Genomic DNA, 15804 nt, shown 5'->3' with positions numbered 1-15804 from the left:
TGAATGAGAGTTGTAAATATGTAAGGTGAAAACATTTTTGTGGACTATTTTTAAAATCATTATAAATAGCATCATCAAATATTACGATTTTAAATATTATGTATACATTAGAAATCATCTACATATCAACAATCATGTAAGGGGAGTACTAGAAAGTAAAAACTTTATAATGGTCTTATGCAGTACTTAAAGCAATTGAATGTTTTTATCTGAAAAGCCTAAGACATAAAAAGTAGAATCCAAGTTTTGCTTTTTGAATGCATGGGTTGTAACCCACAGAAAATATGAGAAATAAATTGTTTGGTCAGGATCTTGTTAGTTTAAGAAGAAAAAATTTAATTAAGAACCAAAATATGCACACCATCAAAAATACTAATTCTGAAAATTATGTAGCTCAAAAAGTATATCACCCTGTCCAGCAAGTTCCAAAAAATTCACACATTTCAAACGTTAAGGCAACTTCTTCCAACTAAACAGTACTTTATAAAAATATACGTCACTTCAAAGCATTATATACATAGTGACAATATATTTAGCTAGTTGTAATCTTTAATACATTAATAAAGTGTCACATATTACAAAGGAGTTATACTAGGTACTTGCATGTATGTGCAAGTGGAGTTACGGTTTTTAAAGTACAGGTTTTAAAACTGAGCGAAGTGAACGTCCTTCTTTAGTGAGTTCTCGTGTCACACACATACATGGCAATGGGACTGCTTCCTCCCGTTTCTCTACAATATTGTAACTGCATTTCTTCAAGTGGTCAGCCATACTTAGGATGTCAGCAAATTTCCATTCATTGACAGAACAGAAAGCTGTACTGAATCGCCATACCTAGAAGAAAATTCTACTTCAGATTTAAACAAGTCAATTTATAAGAATCATACTTAAACATACTTCCTGCTCTAATTGCACACATTTCTGTTAGAGATATAGTCAATATAAAGTTTCAAGTAGTCAGCTACAAAACTGAAAGGCAGTAACCCATTTGCACACACATCTGTTTGTCAAATATTTATAAGACAAATCACTTTTGTGACATTATGACTTCAATAAATTTAATAACTGAAAAGAAAATAAAAGACAAAATTCAACATTAAAAATCACATCCAAGGAAAGCATAGATGTGTATGACTGGGTCACTTCGCTGTATAGCAGAAACTGGCACAACACTGTAAATCAACTATGCTTTAATAGAAAAAAAATTAAAATTAAAAATACATCCAACCTGGCTTATTAAGCAATTTTTATAAAATAACAACCTCATGAATTTGGAGCCTCTTCCTAAAATAATAAATACTGTACACTAGTCTTTCCTTCTATCTGAATGGCTTTAGATACATAGTCTAGAGATATTGACAATTTAAGTATTATTTTTTTCTCCAAGTTTTTCTCCCATTCCTATTCCACCATGTGAGGTATACTAAAAAACACTCTAGAATTTTGTGCCAATGTACTTTTCCTTCCACTATTTATAAGTAGTAAAGGCACTTAGTAATATTGAAGAATACGGGTGTTTCTGGAAATTTACAGAGAAAGAACTTTTTGTAAAATCAATCATTTTTACCTCTATATGCATTTCCCCAGATGCACTTCTGGGGAAAATATTCATCTGCCATCCCTGTTCATGGGTCTGGTAAAAATAAGAACTACTTTCCCATTTTCCACTCAGCAGCTCCGAGCCTTGAATGAAGCACTGTCATCTTAAAGGTCCAGCAATGACTGTTGTGCCCCCTCTCGTTTTTACAACTTGTTACCTGAACATAGGTAATATGCACGAATAGAGCTGGACAGGCCTAGGAATCCTGCTAAGCTAATTAACAGGCAAATGTCTAGAGAACACTGAATCCATGGCAAACAGCAGATAACTCTAGAAAGTAGCTGTGGATTTGAAGGAAGCCCTTAGCACTCATTAGAGCTTCTCAGAAAAGAAAGGTATGAATTCTGGGGTGGCCAGAGGCCTTCAAATTCTGTGAGAACACAATTATTTTTTAGCTGGCAATTGAACAGTTCAGCATGTAGAGTATTAACTGCTATACTTCTTAGGATTATATCAACCACCCTGCATGGAATCATTTCCCAGGAGTCAGTTAAGACCTGGAGAATAGCTACCAATGGATAATATAAATTACGATTCCCCATACCCACTGAACTATGATTAAGAACTAAGAGTTTTTGTTAAGCTTCACTAAACAAATTAGCTGAAAAATTCAATGGTGGCAGATAGCCTCCCTACTTCAACACAGTTAAAGAGTCTGGTGAAACAAACTCAGGAAAAATGGACACTCCCATCTCCTGATGATAAGGTTTCTTAGCAATGGGTCATAAAGTATTTACTTAGGGCCTTCTAGAAAGCAGGTGCTATGCTAAGCTACTGCAGATATTTTGGTGCCCCAGAGTCTCACTTCTCAAGGAACTCAAAGTCTAATGAAAGAAACTGACAACTGGTAAATTTGAAAACAGCATGGTGAATGATTTAGTAGGGGTAAAAAGAGTAGGGGTACATATGGAGCAGCACAGGAACACAGAGCAGTGCACTTCCCAGGGGCTTCAGTGGGGTCTGGGAAGGCTTTCTTGACAAAGTAAGATCTGAAGAATACGCAGGGTATAGCAAGGAGACGATGATCACAAGCTTCAAAAACAGGCTCCCTGCGTCTGAATCCACCAATTCGACAAGTTACTTAACCTCTCTAAACCTCAGTCTCTTCATCCATAAAACAGGGACAGCAGATTAAATAAATTAATGAAAGTAAAGTGAACATTGTCTAGCGCATTGCTAGTGTTCAAATGCAGGTATCAGGGACAGTATACTCAAGGCCTTAAGGCAAGAAAGAAAACATCAGACAACTGATGTAAATTCCACAGCTGTAATATAAAGTGACAAAAGGAAATTGAAGAGGTAAGAAAGGACAAGATTATGAAGTCTTCAACGTTTCATTAAGAGTCTGACTATTCCAGGGCAACAGACATACATTTAAAAAGTTTTTAAGCACTACAGAATAAGAACTGTATTTAAGAAATTGTTTATCACTCTACCTCTTCTATAGAGTATAGAGCAGATGCTGGAGAGGAACTCAGTTGGAAACAGAAACCCAGTTAGGAAGAGGCTACTGTAGTAACCCAAGGAGAGAACTATATGCAGAACTAACGAGGGAAATAGTGGTAGGAACAGTACAGCAAACCTGAGAGGTATGAAGAAGGGAGACAATAAGACTTTGTGACTACCTGGGTATGGAAATTAAGGGGGGGGGATGGGAGGTTAATTTTAACTCCCAAATTCCTAGTGTAGGCAACTTGAGAGAGGATAGTGCCACTCTCTGAGATCAAGATGGGTAGAGAGAAGGAGGACATGTTGAGTCTGATGAAGCTGTGAGATAATCAAGTGGAGATAACCAGTAAATGGTTGTATATAACGGACTGGATTTCAGAGGAGAAAATGGCCAGGATATACACGTGTGAGTAATCTGTATAAATGATGGCAATTTAAACTGCAAGAGATTTCCTGTAGGAACAGAATCCCCAGAAGATATTTTACCTCACAAGTCAATACTAGAAGGCAAGGCCAAAAAGGAGCCATGCTCTGAGTGAACCATCCAAACGGCAGAAGGACACCAAATCATATAGAAATGAAAATACACACATAACCACATATACATGCAAGTATGAAAATTTCTCCCACCAGAATTCTCTTCGGGAAAAAAAAGATCATTAAATAATTTGTGTGTTCATTTACTGGTCAAAGCTTCAAGAGAACACACAGCAAGTAGATACAGAATTCTAAAAAACTAGAGCAATGAATAAAACAAAGTAGCCAGAAATTTGAACCCTGTGTAACCAAGGTGAACATTATCAATTTTTTTTCTACTTTATAAAATCAAAGTTTCATATTATAAATGTTCTAAAATAAAAAAAAAACACTTTCAATCAAATATATTTGTAATATCTTCTAGTTTCTATTGGATAGTGCCTCAAGCAGAAGCTGGGCAAAAGTAAGATATCACAGGAGGAAAATGGTGGAAGCATGATTTGCTCCAAGGTCTGCCTACTGCTCCATCTCAAACTCTCAAACTGCAACACATTCCTGTACTGCACTAAACCCAGAGTCCCACCAGCAATATCAAATCCTATCGCCCTTATTTTACCTCAGCCTAATAATACATTTCCACATTCCTCCACTTACTTTCTCCATTCCCCAAAGACTCCATTGGTCACTTAATAGTAGTAGTAGTTATAACTTTTTCTCATGTCTCCCCTGTTTAAGTTCTACCTAAAACCACCAAATTCTAAGACAGAAATTGCTAAGAATGGACAGAAACTACCAACTTCTAGTAATAGAAAACTTCTCTTTGTTTCCTCTGTTGTCCTACGGTGAAAATGTTTCAGATGGAGCCCAAATTAGAAGGTGATTAAACATGGACTCAAGCAAAAGGAGTTGTTACAGAAGTGAATGGGTACAGAACTTGCCAGCTGAAGAACTAGAAGTGACCTCTACATAGGACATTAGAATCTAGTTTAGGATGTCTGCATTAAATATATGATTATGATAAACAGTTCTAACTAGTCTTTTTATTAATTATCATTACAAAAAAAGTCTGTCAGCATCCTGAGTTACTAAGTTTTAAGGATGGTCAAATTCTCCACAAAATTAATTTTAATAAATTCTGCAATGCTATTAAGTGCCTATGATATGTCAAATAAGGATATGATATAATTAAATTAAACCAACCTTTTCTTTTATCTGCCATGAAGAATTTCCTTCTGGATACTTCCTTTTCCCCCACTGCAGTATGACCATTCCGCGAGACTGAAGAAGACTGCCACACACATCCCTCATTAACTTGGATACACATGAGAGCTGGCATAAACTGAAGCCATCAAGAAAGCCTGCAATATGCTGTAGGACCTCAAAAGGAAGGCTACTTAGATGGTCATTATGTAATCCCAACACACAGTTTCTAGCAGGCTCTACTAATACTGTAGATACAGATGGCTGAACTCCAAATGACCTCAAATGGCGGTCATGTATAATCTTTGCTCCTTGTGTTGATGGACAGAATCTGCGCTGAGAATAGGTACAACCATAATATGCTAAAGGACACCTCTGTTCCATCCAGCCATTGAGTCCAGCATGAATGTCACCATGCACATTCTTAAAATGCGATGAAAATTCTTTTCTTCTAAATAACTGTCCACAAACAAATGTAAACATTGAACGCTGTTTGGGTTGGTACCTAGCGACACATTCCAATACTAAATCCAGCCCAAGTGTCTGAAAAGGACTTGGATTTGAAAGCTGTGGGTTGGCATGATCACAAGCTGAAGCTGAAGCTATTTCCCCAACCATTGTATTTGTAGCTAATATTGCAGATGGAAGTGAAAAAGTCTGAGTCCCAAAGTCAATGTGATAAACATCAACCATGCGACTATCAGATATACCCCTCCCACCTGGAGAATCTCCTAGACAAAACAGTAGTGCTGCTGTGATTAGATCTATTCCTTGGAGGCCCATTGGATCTTCTGCAACTTCCAAATCTGATGTATCTACTGCTTTATCTTCCTTTGGTTTAGACCAACATGAGTTAGAAAGAAATTTGAATGAAGGAGGATGATTGAAAGATAAAACATCCATATTCCTCAGGTCCCCCAAGTCTACTTTTCTCCAACACAAGTCTCCTTCATCATCATCTGGCATGAGGATATGCTGAACAGTGCCATTAGGCAAAGCATTAGCTGGTATTACTTCCCTAAGTTGTGCTGCTACTGAAAGTGAACTAGAAGGTTCTGAAATGCCATCTGATGCTACACATTCTCCATTTGTTAAGTTATTTTGTTTTGAGTCACCATGTAAATTCTGATTCTGCTCTATGACCTGTGTGCATATATTTTCCAAAGGGAAGCCATTACAAAGAGCAGAACTGCCATAAGAACTGGCATCCAAGTCACATAATAAATCACTTGAACCATTTTGTTCAGATTGGGCATTCTGACTTGTGTCATTATGGTCAATCCCACCTACTGCTCCTATCTCATCAGCATAAAGATGATCTTGGTCTTTCAAGCTTTCTCTGGAATTCTGCTCTTCATTTATTTCATTTGGGGAAGTACAAAGACTCGAACTTAACATGCCAATGTCTCTTGTGGCGGTGTTCAGGATGTCTAAAGCGGCAGCCAAACTTCTAGTTGTTTCAACAGTAGCTTGATAAAGTGCACCATAAGATTCTTCATCAACAGATACCAAACCATTAGTATGTGGTATTTCTGAGACACTTGATTTAACTGAGATCTGTTCTCTAGGTTCTGATACCTTATCAGTTGCTTTTGACATCATGGTGGCTACTTTGAGAGATTCTAAGAGCATCCTTTGGTCTTGAAGGGCCAAGGCCATATCTAATTGTGCCACTTCATCAACATCTCTGCTTAGATTTTCATAAGATTTTCTGTCTGCATAACTAACTGGCCATCGGTTCCACTCCATAGTACAGCACACCACACTTGCAGGACATGTTTCTAGATGTTCGGCAACTTTATTTCGAGCCATTGTAAATGGACATCCAAAGTCACTATTTAAACAAGGCACTCGTTCAAATGGACATAAAAGTCGATGCTCATCAGCTTTACAAGAATGGAAAACTGCTCCACAAACCAATGGACAACCAATCAAGTCACAGGAAATCCCAGGCTCTGGTCTGGTCATACACCGTCTACTGACACAATTCACGCAGTGCGAATGCTGCAGCTCTTCCTCCATAATGGTCAGTCCAGCTCTAGTTATCAAGATGGAAAAGAAATAAGTTAGGCAAAAAGTGGTCAATTTTTAAAAATTGTTTTTAAGAATGAAAATCAAACCATAAAGGCATATTGGCTTATATGAGGATGAAATGTATTAAAAAATATATTTAACAAGTTTACTTTACATATAATCAGTCCATCTTAAAACAATGTAAGCACTTCAATTCAAGGAGCAATTCAAAAGTTCATTTTTATATGTTATATAACAATCTGCCCCAAAGGTCAAATGTTTCAAAATATAATACTTAAATTCTAGTATATCATGTAGTATATAAATTAATGTCAAAAACAAGTTAATGTACATTTAACTTTTAGATTTCAGAGAAACCTTTAGCTTTTACCTTTTAAATTTCAACTAAACTGATTATGACGTACCCCACATTCTAGAGACCTCATTATATTCCTAAAAGAGAATCTGAGTTTTATTAATATACTTCACTAAAAATTTATGAGAAGATTTCCTTGTATTCCCTCCAAGCATACAAATTCATTTAAGATTTCATCTATTGATGTCTCCTTATATATATGCCTTAATAAATCCTACAACAAATCAATAGAGTAAGCCTTAATGAAAACATAGATGGAATTTATCCAAAAAATATAAGTTCTAGCTCCAGTTCTGGGCAGGGGGCAATTCACTTACTTCTGAGGGTCACAGTTTCCATTCATGCATTAAACACCTATTTATGTACCAGACTGTGTTTCAAGTGGCAGAACAGAGATTAGAAGAAATGGTGCCTCCTGTCAAGGAGCTGCAGCAGGTCAGAGACAACAGTGAAATCACTGGACATTTTTATATGATCAATATGGGAGAGAAAATAATCAGTATGAGTAGGGGACAGAGGAGAATTCCCATTAGAACTCCCAAGTCTTGAAAGATGAGAAGTCTTAAGCATAGGAGAGTAGGGTTAGACGGGAAGGGAGGCATTCAATGCTAAAGTAACGGCATATGCAAATGCAGAAAAGCGAGAATTGGCAAAAACATGTTGAGAGACCCTCAAGTTTCCAACATTGCTGGATTACAAACTGCAATGCAAGGTAGCTATGAGAGATAAGGCTGGACAGGAAAAAAAAAGAAGTCATGAAAAGTGTGCTATATACTACTCTAAGGAGTTCAGATTTTATAAGCAGTTGGAAGTCACTGAAGATTTTAATCAGAGAAATAATATCTATAAAAATAACATGAGGGGATTACAGTTAATTAATGGTCTTTCCTGCTTTTATAAAGAAGTTTCATTTGAAAAGAAGAGAAAATATTGGCACAATGCATTGATTTAATTACTTAGCCTGCTCAATGAATTTTTTTCTACAACCTTCAACTTCTTTATTGGCTTGCTCCTATTAGCATCAAAATTTTAAAAAGACTATTTCATCTTTAAGACCTTAAGTAATAAAACAATACCTTCCCCCCTTCTGCTACTATTTTTTCCTATTTAGCCAAGCTTTCAAAAGAAGAATGAAAAACAAACAAAACACTTTAAATCTCCCATATACTCTTCAGCCCCCTAATCTGGCTTTTTACCATCACTCTTTAAAACCACTCTATCAAGATCCTCAATGCTAAAGCCAAAGGGCTTTTTTCCAGACCGCATCCTCCTTGGCCATTATATCATTATGTTGACCAATTCCTCCTTTCTGAACTATTAATCTTTCTTTTTAGTTTTTATGATCTCACATTTCCCTGTTTTTCCCCCTACCTCTTTGTTTTTCCTTAATCTTTTCTTCTAAAATATTACTCTTTTTCAGGGACCCCCATCATTACTGGCTCATTCTATACATTCCCCCAGGGTGTTCTCAATTTCTCAAAAGTTTCAATTATCACTCACTGGTTGAAAACTCATCTATACCTCCTGCCCAGATTACTCTTCCAAACTTCAGGTCTTTATAGCTACTTACTATTTCTCTCAACATGTACATGGCACAGGGAACTCACCTCCAAAATTGCCAAATTAAATTAATAATAATTTTCTGGATAAGAAGCCAATTCTTTGCCTATTTTATTCACTTCAGTGCACATAAGACTGCTAGCTCTCTCACATATTCCCTTCCATTAATTCTATCTTGCTTCTAGGTGGCTAATAGAAACTAATTACCCCCAAATTGGTATTCTTTTTCTCCAGCCCAGGGATAATTTTCCTCAAAACTCAAATAGCAAAAACTTATTTATCGATAGAGCTTTTGTTGATTAAATAGAAAAGTTCTGAGTTGATACTATGGTGTTAACTAATGCCAGAGGACAGAAAAAAACAAGGCACACGTTCAACAACAAAACTATATTTTTAAATTGTGTTTAAAAATTACAAATTATGAGTTAAATACTTCTGAATGTTTATCCCCATAAATTTTATAGCTAAGGATAGAACCTATAAAGATATCCATGCTAAAGGGTCAAAATAGAAGAAATGACAGTCTAATGATGAAATTTCCAAATTAAGCAAAGAGAAATTTTAATAAGAATTAAGATAAATTTTACTGAGTGATTAGATTATGAAAACAGCTGTAGCTTTCTTTATTTTGCAACAACTAGACAGAGTTCATCTCGGATGCTGAAGTTTATAAACTTGACTGTTACTAGGAAAGAAACCTAAAAATACAAGCAGTTCCCACAGAAGTGACCAATGCTCTCAGAACTGGTAGGAATACACTATGTTACCTTCATGTCACATGATCAGACCAGGCAGAACACATCTCAAAACATCACTTAATTCAAAAGTGTTTAAAATAGAAACTGTTACAAACAATCAAGTTCAATGCAAAACAGCAACAATTTTGAAAGGTAGAAGTAGAGGGCTCTCAAGGTTCAAAACAACCTCTTTGGCACTATTCCTCTCTGAAAAAGATAAATGTTTTTTAAAAATAAAAATAAAAAGCATTCATAGCAATGAATCCACAATACTTATTATTTATGGAAGGAGACTTAAAGAGAAAGAAAAGGTAACACTAATTATGTATACCTACTTTATCCTTCTTTAGGTATATCATGTCACTTACTGTCACTTAATCCTCATAACAACCCAGAGGAAACTGAGGTAAGGGACACAAGGTCATCTACCTAGTAAGTGGTAGAACTAGGACTGAAATCTGTATCTGATCAATGCACATAGGTAATAACAAATATACTTACTTACAAAAGTTTAAGAAAATAAGGCAGCACTTCAGCAACTAGTGATCCATTTTTAAGATGTTATTTGAGGAATGAAGGTTACACAACTTTGCTTGTAGTTTATTCCAACTCTTAATCACCCTTGTGGTCAAGAACGTCTTTTTGGTCTTTTCTAATTGTAATAACATACTACTTTGAACCTAAGTGTTTTAAATTATTTTTAAAATAACTTACATTTATAATGCTCAGTGTAAATGCGTGAAACAATATAAATTTAACCATTCTCAAAACAGCTATACAAAGAAAGGAACCAAATTTTAATTTTAACTTACAATTAAATATATTAAATAAGTTTTTAAAAATGCACTAGAAAATACCCAAAGAGTATTCTAGGGATAGAACCTTCGGTTTCAGAATTTAAAATTTCCAGAACCATCCTCTTTCAAGAACTCTTATTACCAAATTAAACATGCCTCCATAATGTACTTCATAATTACTCATAAATCCTACGAAAACAGGTTTAAAACATCAATCCCCTATTTATCACAGTTGAACAGTGACACAGCAAGTCCAGTAGAAAACATGTTGCTGAAACTGAGGCTTCAAGTTCAAGATGAGCTTAATTTAAGATTCCTCAATATTAAGTTTCTTAAAAAACTCTTGGAATCTTAACATTCCAAATAACATACCTATTTATACTTAAAGTCGAATGACTATAAAAAGTTTCACTAGACTAGAAAATACTGTAAATGATTAAATGCTTTACAATAGTTTCAATCTTCTCTAACAGAAATTCTTGGCCAATTCACACTCTGGCTGACAAGCAGCCCACAGAAAGAGTTTTAAGACATGGCATTTTCCCATACAATGAAATGAGGCCTTGTCATTTAAGGCTATTTCTAGACATAAAGATGTTGACCTCAAAAAAGTATTCCTTTTATTTTTCCAAATTCACTAAAATATGTAAGGAGATAAAGTACTGTAAATTAGCATGATTTTAAAATATTCTAAGTCAAGCCACCCAAATACTCAATACAGCATGCTGCCTCAGGCTGTTCTTAATGTCTGCCTCTGCCTCCAAGACACAAATACACACACTCTCTCTCCTTTCCCTCCCCAACTATTGCCTCGAGTATATGTCAGCTTAAATATTACTTTTCCACATACTCGAAGGCAAGGTAAGGACGCCATATTGTACTTATGTGCTATTACACATTGGCCTTTTTCCTTGGTAATACTAGTCTTAACTGTAAGTAAATCATTACCCTGTTTAACATCTATCTCCTTGGGAAAATGATAAGCTCCACAAAGGAGGAAGGACTGTCTGTCTCATTCATTCCTATGTTCCCTGTATTCAAAACTGGGCCTTGATCAGAGCCTCACTTATTCAAAAAACATGAACAAATGCAATAATTATAATACAAGAAATAACCAAATGGACTCCAAAGCAATTCTTGATTTCATGGAAAACTACATACTTCATGAAAAAATCTAGTATTAGTCAACCAGATTGAGTCAAAATTACCTCACTGTACCAGCTATAGAAAGTCAAAAGTACTCAAATATTTATTGAGTATCTAGCTCATATGTTCCAGGTATTAGATATGGACTAAGCTAAACTGTTCATCATAAAAACAAATCAAAGGTAAAAGAAAATCAAGGACGATTTCAATCGTCCACGGTTTTAAAATCTTAAAAATAATAGTAATAAAAGGCACATAAGCAAACATTTACCTGTTTATTGTTCAACTATTTTAATTCCTTAATCAACCCTGCAGTCTGGCTATAGGTTACTGACTACAGAAGCATTCAATTCAAAAAGAAAAGCAGCAGTGGTGTCTGCACATGTGCAGGTGCCTGAGTATGTATAACATAAGGATGGGAAGCTCAAAAAAGGAAGTGGTATCAAGCATACTTCTTTAATATTACAATTAATATGATATTAGATTAAAAAGAATTTTACTGAGAAAATAAAATGTAGCTTCAATGTAAGGCTAAGGTGGAGCTATAGACAGACTTGTTCAACTAGTTAATTATTATTACAATTAGGTCTAAGATGGAAATTTCATATTTACCAATCAGTTTTAACTCCTCCAGAGCAAATCCCATCCTTCTTGTATAGTTGGAGGTACTACACAGTAAACACAAACATTTGCTGGCTGATTTACTGATCAGGTGCACTCAAAGTTTTAAAGACCATAATATTAAAAATCAGGCGTTGTCACTGCTGTGGCATGGGTTGGATCCCTGGCCTGGGAACTTTCACACACCACAGGTGCAGCCAAACAAAACAAAACAAAAAAGACTAAAAACCATAATAAATTTATAACTTCACTCAGACATTTTTAAAAACGGGGTGGGGTGGGATGATGAGACAAGATCGAAAATCCAAACTCATTAAATTCTCAACCCAAAGTACATACCCTATTGATAAATCCAAAATGGCTAAATGGGTTACACTGTATACACTCTTTTATTAAATTTTGGTTCTGACTTTCTATTTATAGAATGATGACCTCATTATATGGAATTTTGTTTTCAAGTTTTTACCCTTCCAGTTATGATATGATCAAAACATACATCTTCCATTTCTAAATACAGTTATGGATAGCTTGTTCCAAAGCGAAAGTTCTAACTATTTGCAACTGTTCTCCACTAAATAAGCAAATGGAATTACTAGAAACTTACATCAGAAATTAAAATAATAACTATAAATATTTAATACCCATACCAGAACTTATTTGAGCTGATACTCAGATAAAAATAATTCACCCAAATGGCAGAATTCAGCTTATTAAAATGGGCAGCATGGCACAGCGGAATGGGCTTCCAAGGACTCTCAGCTTTGTCACCTTGAGGCAATTACTGAATGGTGAAAACAACCTAGAGAATTCTACAAAGGTCGATTATAATTAAGGGCGTGTCCAGTAGGATACAAACTTGTATTTCTCAGAAAACAGATATACCTCACTCTACACAACAGCCACATCTACATGCACAAAGCTTTATGTATAATCATTTTTTAATTAGGTCATTTATATGTAAAAAGCTTATTAAAAGCAGTCATATGAAGAACTACCTAATGCTAACACTACCACTCTTTAAAAAAAAAAAAAAAAAGGACATACCCTTTTTGTAAAAGTTTTTCAGACTGGGTTGTGATTGAGGCATGCTTATCTGTATTTAACTATCTACTACCTACAGTGTCAAAACCACTACTAAACAAGGCCAATCTCACCTATTTCATCAAAATAAATTTGAAATTAAATAGTATTTTATACAACCTTTTTACTGAAGACTTTAACATCAATAAATTCTACAAATACATTTTTCCACAGCATGCAGTAACTCTGTCTAAAGAAACAAAGTCATGGTAATTCAGTTAAAATTATTTATCTAAAACTATACAGAATAGCATAAGGCTTATGTCATTAAAGTTACATCTTAGCAACATATTATATCACATAGTAAAAATACATTAAACAGTGCCTATTTTGGTCACCTTAAAGTACCTCTCAACTATATACATTATCTCAAAATAGGCATTATTTTTCTTTAATAGCCTATTTTATTAGGACACTCTGCATTAAAAAGTCTCCAATGCTGGCCATAGAGAAATACTGGATTGAAATTAAATACCTAGTACACTTGGAATGCATAAAAGTTTGCCTATATCGGAAACTTCAGTTCTCTGATAACACAAAACTCCACCCACTAACATTTCCAGAATCATGAAAAAACTATGTCACCGAATTAAAGGACCAAGTGAAAACAAACTGGCAATTTAAAAAGTTGGCAAAACATAATGTTATCCCCAATTAAACTTATGTAGTAAGAAACAGTGACTAAGCATATATAACAGTGATTCAGCGAAACCGTATACTGAAAAATTGAACCCCTAGCAAAACCCTAAACGTACATTTTATGCTACTCTTTCCCTTTTGCCGAGTCAACAACGGGACTGCTTTGGAAAAGCTTAATAAATATGAGCAAAATGCAAAAACTCTGTTACTATAATTTACTACATCTCTTAAAGGACACACAGTATTGAAATAGAAAACAGAAATTAAAACCATAGTAAGCTTGAGGTTCTGTATCTAAAGTTTTAAGTTAATCTACACTAATATGAGAATGACCATAAGTAACTTCATTTTGGATCAGAGTCAACAAAGTAATTATGGAATAAAAGGTCAATTCCTTCCCAAGCATCTTTTATCTGAGACTTACGACATGGCTCAGAAAGAAAAACAAGACACAGGGAGAGGGGAAAGGAGTACTAGAACCATGTAAACAACACGCTGTTCTGTCTCTATTCTTCAAATACACGAGTTGGAAACATACTCAAAGGAGATTATTTTGCATTCAACGTATGCACCCTATGGCCCCCTTCCAAGCAATCTACTTCCACGAGACAGAACACAAATAACTTGGAAATGGTCATACCCCTCAAATCTATAAAATCAGGATGTTTCTCTTTCATAAGGGCTGAGGTTAAGACTTAGATCCTCTGACTTCCATGAATGGAAAAGTTACCAACTTCACTGGTCCCGTGGAGAGAGACGGCGGAGGATGCCTCCCAATCCTACTTTAACCCGTTAGTCCCCAAGGAACGCAAGTTTCTAAACCGCCAAAGGAAAGAGAAGCCGGGTCTTCGAGGTTCTCAGGGTTTCCTAAGTTGAACGCCTGCTCCACCCCTTCTCAAAGCCCAGACACCCGAGGAGCCCGGGTGACACGGGGGTCGGCCCCCGGGGTCTGGGTCGCCATTTGCTGACGGCCTCCACGGCTGGCCGGGTGGCAGGCTGGGCGCCGACGCCCTCACGGCTCCAGGACCCCGGCCCCGCGACCCGGCACAGGGCCGTGTTTACTCCCCCCAGAGCCAGTCCGCAAACCCCACGGCCGCCTCCGCCGCGGACCAAAGGCCTCGCCCGGCCCAGCCGCCGCCTCTGTCCCCGGCTCAGCCCGGGACGTGCCGGCCTCCCCTGCAGGCCTCCCCGACACTCACCGGCCGGCCCGGCCGAACCGCGGCCCAGGCCCTGGCTGCCGTGGCCGCCGTGCCCGGCTGCTCCGCGCTATCCCGGCGCCGCTCTGAGCCCCACACCCCCGCGCAGCCCGCCTCCTCCTTGCCTCTCTGCCCCGCCGGGCCGACGCCTTCTCCCAGCTCCTCCTCGTCCAGCACTTCGGCCTCCTCTCCGGACAACCGTCTTCCCCGTGCGCCCCGCCCCGCCCAGTTCTGCCCCGCCCACCCAGCCAGGCCTGGGGGCGGTGTCTAGCCCGGCGGAGACGCGCACGCTGAGCTTGGCGGGGGCGCGCACGGCGCCCGCCCGCACTCTCTTTCGCTTCCCGGAAGCAACGTGGTGGAGAGTCACGGCTGGAGCTCCCTGATTCTCGCGCGTCCCACCGGGGGTTTCCACTGGCCCCTACGTGGTTCCTACTTTGCACGTCTACCAAATCCTGTTGGATGTTGGAAACTTGTATTCCTGAAAGGAATCCTAGACGCGTACTTTTGGAATTGAGGAAAGAGACCCAAGAAGAAAGTATTGTTTACCTCCCTAAATTGGAGAAGCAACCCAGGTCCCTTAACTCTGGGTGCAGTGGTCTTCCCATTAGGCCGCTCTCATTGAATCTTTGATGCTCAGGCCTACCTGCAGCTGGCTGAGTGTGCAGGAGTCCTGTGACTTAGCGGATTCTTTTCGGCTTCTACTCCCTGGAGTCTGAGCTCAGCCCAGCAGGATTCAACCTTTTCTGCAGCCCTGGCAGAGCAGCCCACTAAAGTCTGCCTTTTGTGAGAGATTAATCCCCCACACAGACCATAGCAACGAGGTTGTCTAAGTGGGAAAGGCGACATGATCTAGCTGGAAAGGTGGCTTGAAGCTTTTGTAGGATGCTTTACAAATGACAGAAGAAATATCACA

At 37.6% G+C, this 15804-nt stretch overlaps 1 protein-coding gene across 2 annotated transcripts; it reads right to left on the bottom strand.

Annotated features, from left to right (window-relative positions):
* Positions 1-509: 509 nt before the first annotated feature.
* On the bottom strand, positions 510-15107 carry FBXO30 (F-box protein 30). 2 transcript variants are annotated; one of them, XM_047769996.1, is made up of 3 exons: positions 15017-15107; positions 4727-6764; positions 510-834 (listed from the first exon to the last, which is right to left on the bottom strand). In XM_047769996.1, the coding sequence occupies exons 2-3, from the start codon at positions 6746-6748 to the stop codon at positions 631-633; spliced, it is 2226 nt and encodes a 741-aa protein (XP_047625952.1). In that variant the 5' UTR covers positions 6749-6764; positions 15017-15107; the 3' UTR covers positions 510-630. The 2 variants fall into 2 exon arrangements, with proteins under 2 accessions (XP_047625952.1, XP_047625951.1); XM_047769995.1 differs by having other exon boundaries at positions 14895-15102.
* Between the last annotated feature and the right edge of the window lie 697 nt (positions 15108-15804).

This window comes from Phacochoerus africanus, chromosome 2 (assembly GCF_016906955.1).
Source record: "Phacochoerus africanus isolate WHEZ1 chromosome 2, ROS_Pafr_v1, whole genome shotgun sequence".
Lineage (NCBI taxonomy): Eukaryota > Metazoa > Chordata > Mammalia > Artiodactyla > Suidae > Phacochoerus > Phacochoerus africanus.
The sequence above is the reverse complement of the archived record's forward strand: the minus strand, read 5'-3'. Positions and strand labels throughout refer to the sequence as shown.

Bases quoted from the DNA above. Each gene is read 5' to 3' on its own strand.
- FBXO30 (XM_047769996.1), bottom strand. From the start codon at position 6,748: ATGGAGGAAGAGCTGCAGCATTCGCACTGCGTGAATTGTGTCAGTAGA. The intron at 835-4,726 runs GTTGGTTTAATT...ATTTTCTTCTAG, and splicing joins CATGGCAGATAAAAGAAAAG to GTATGGCGATTCAGTACAGC.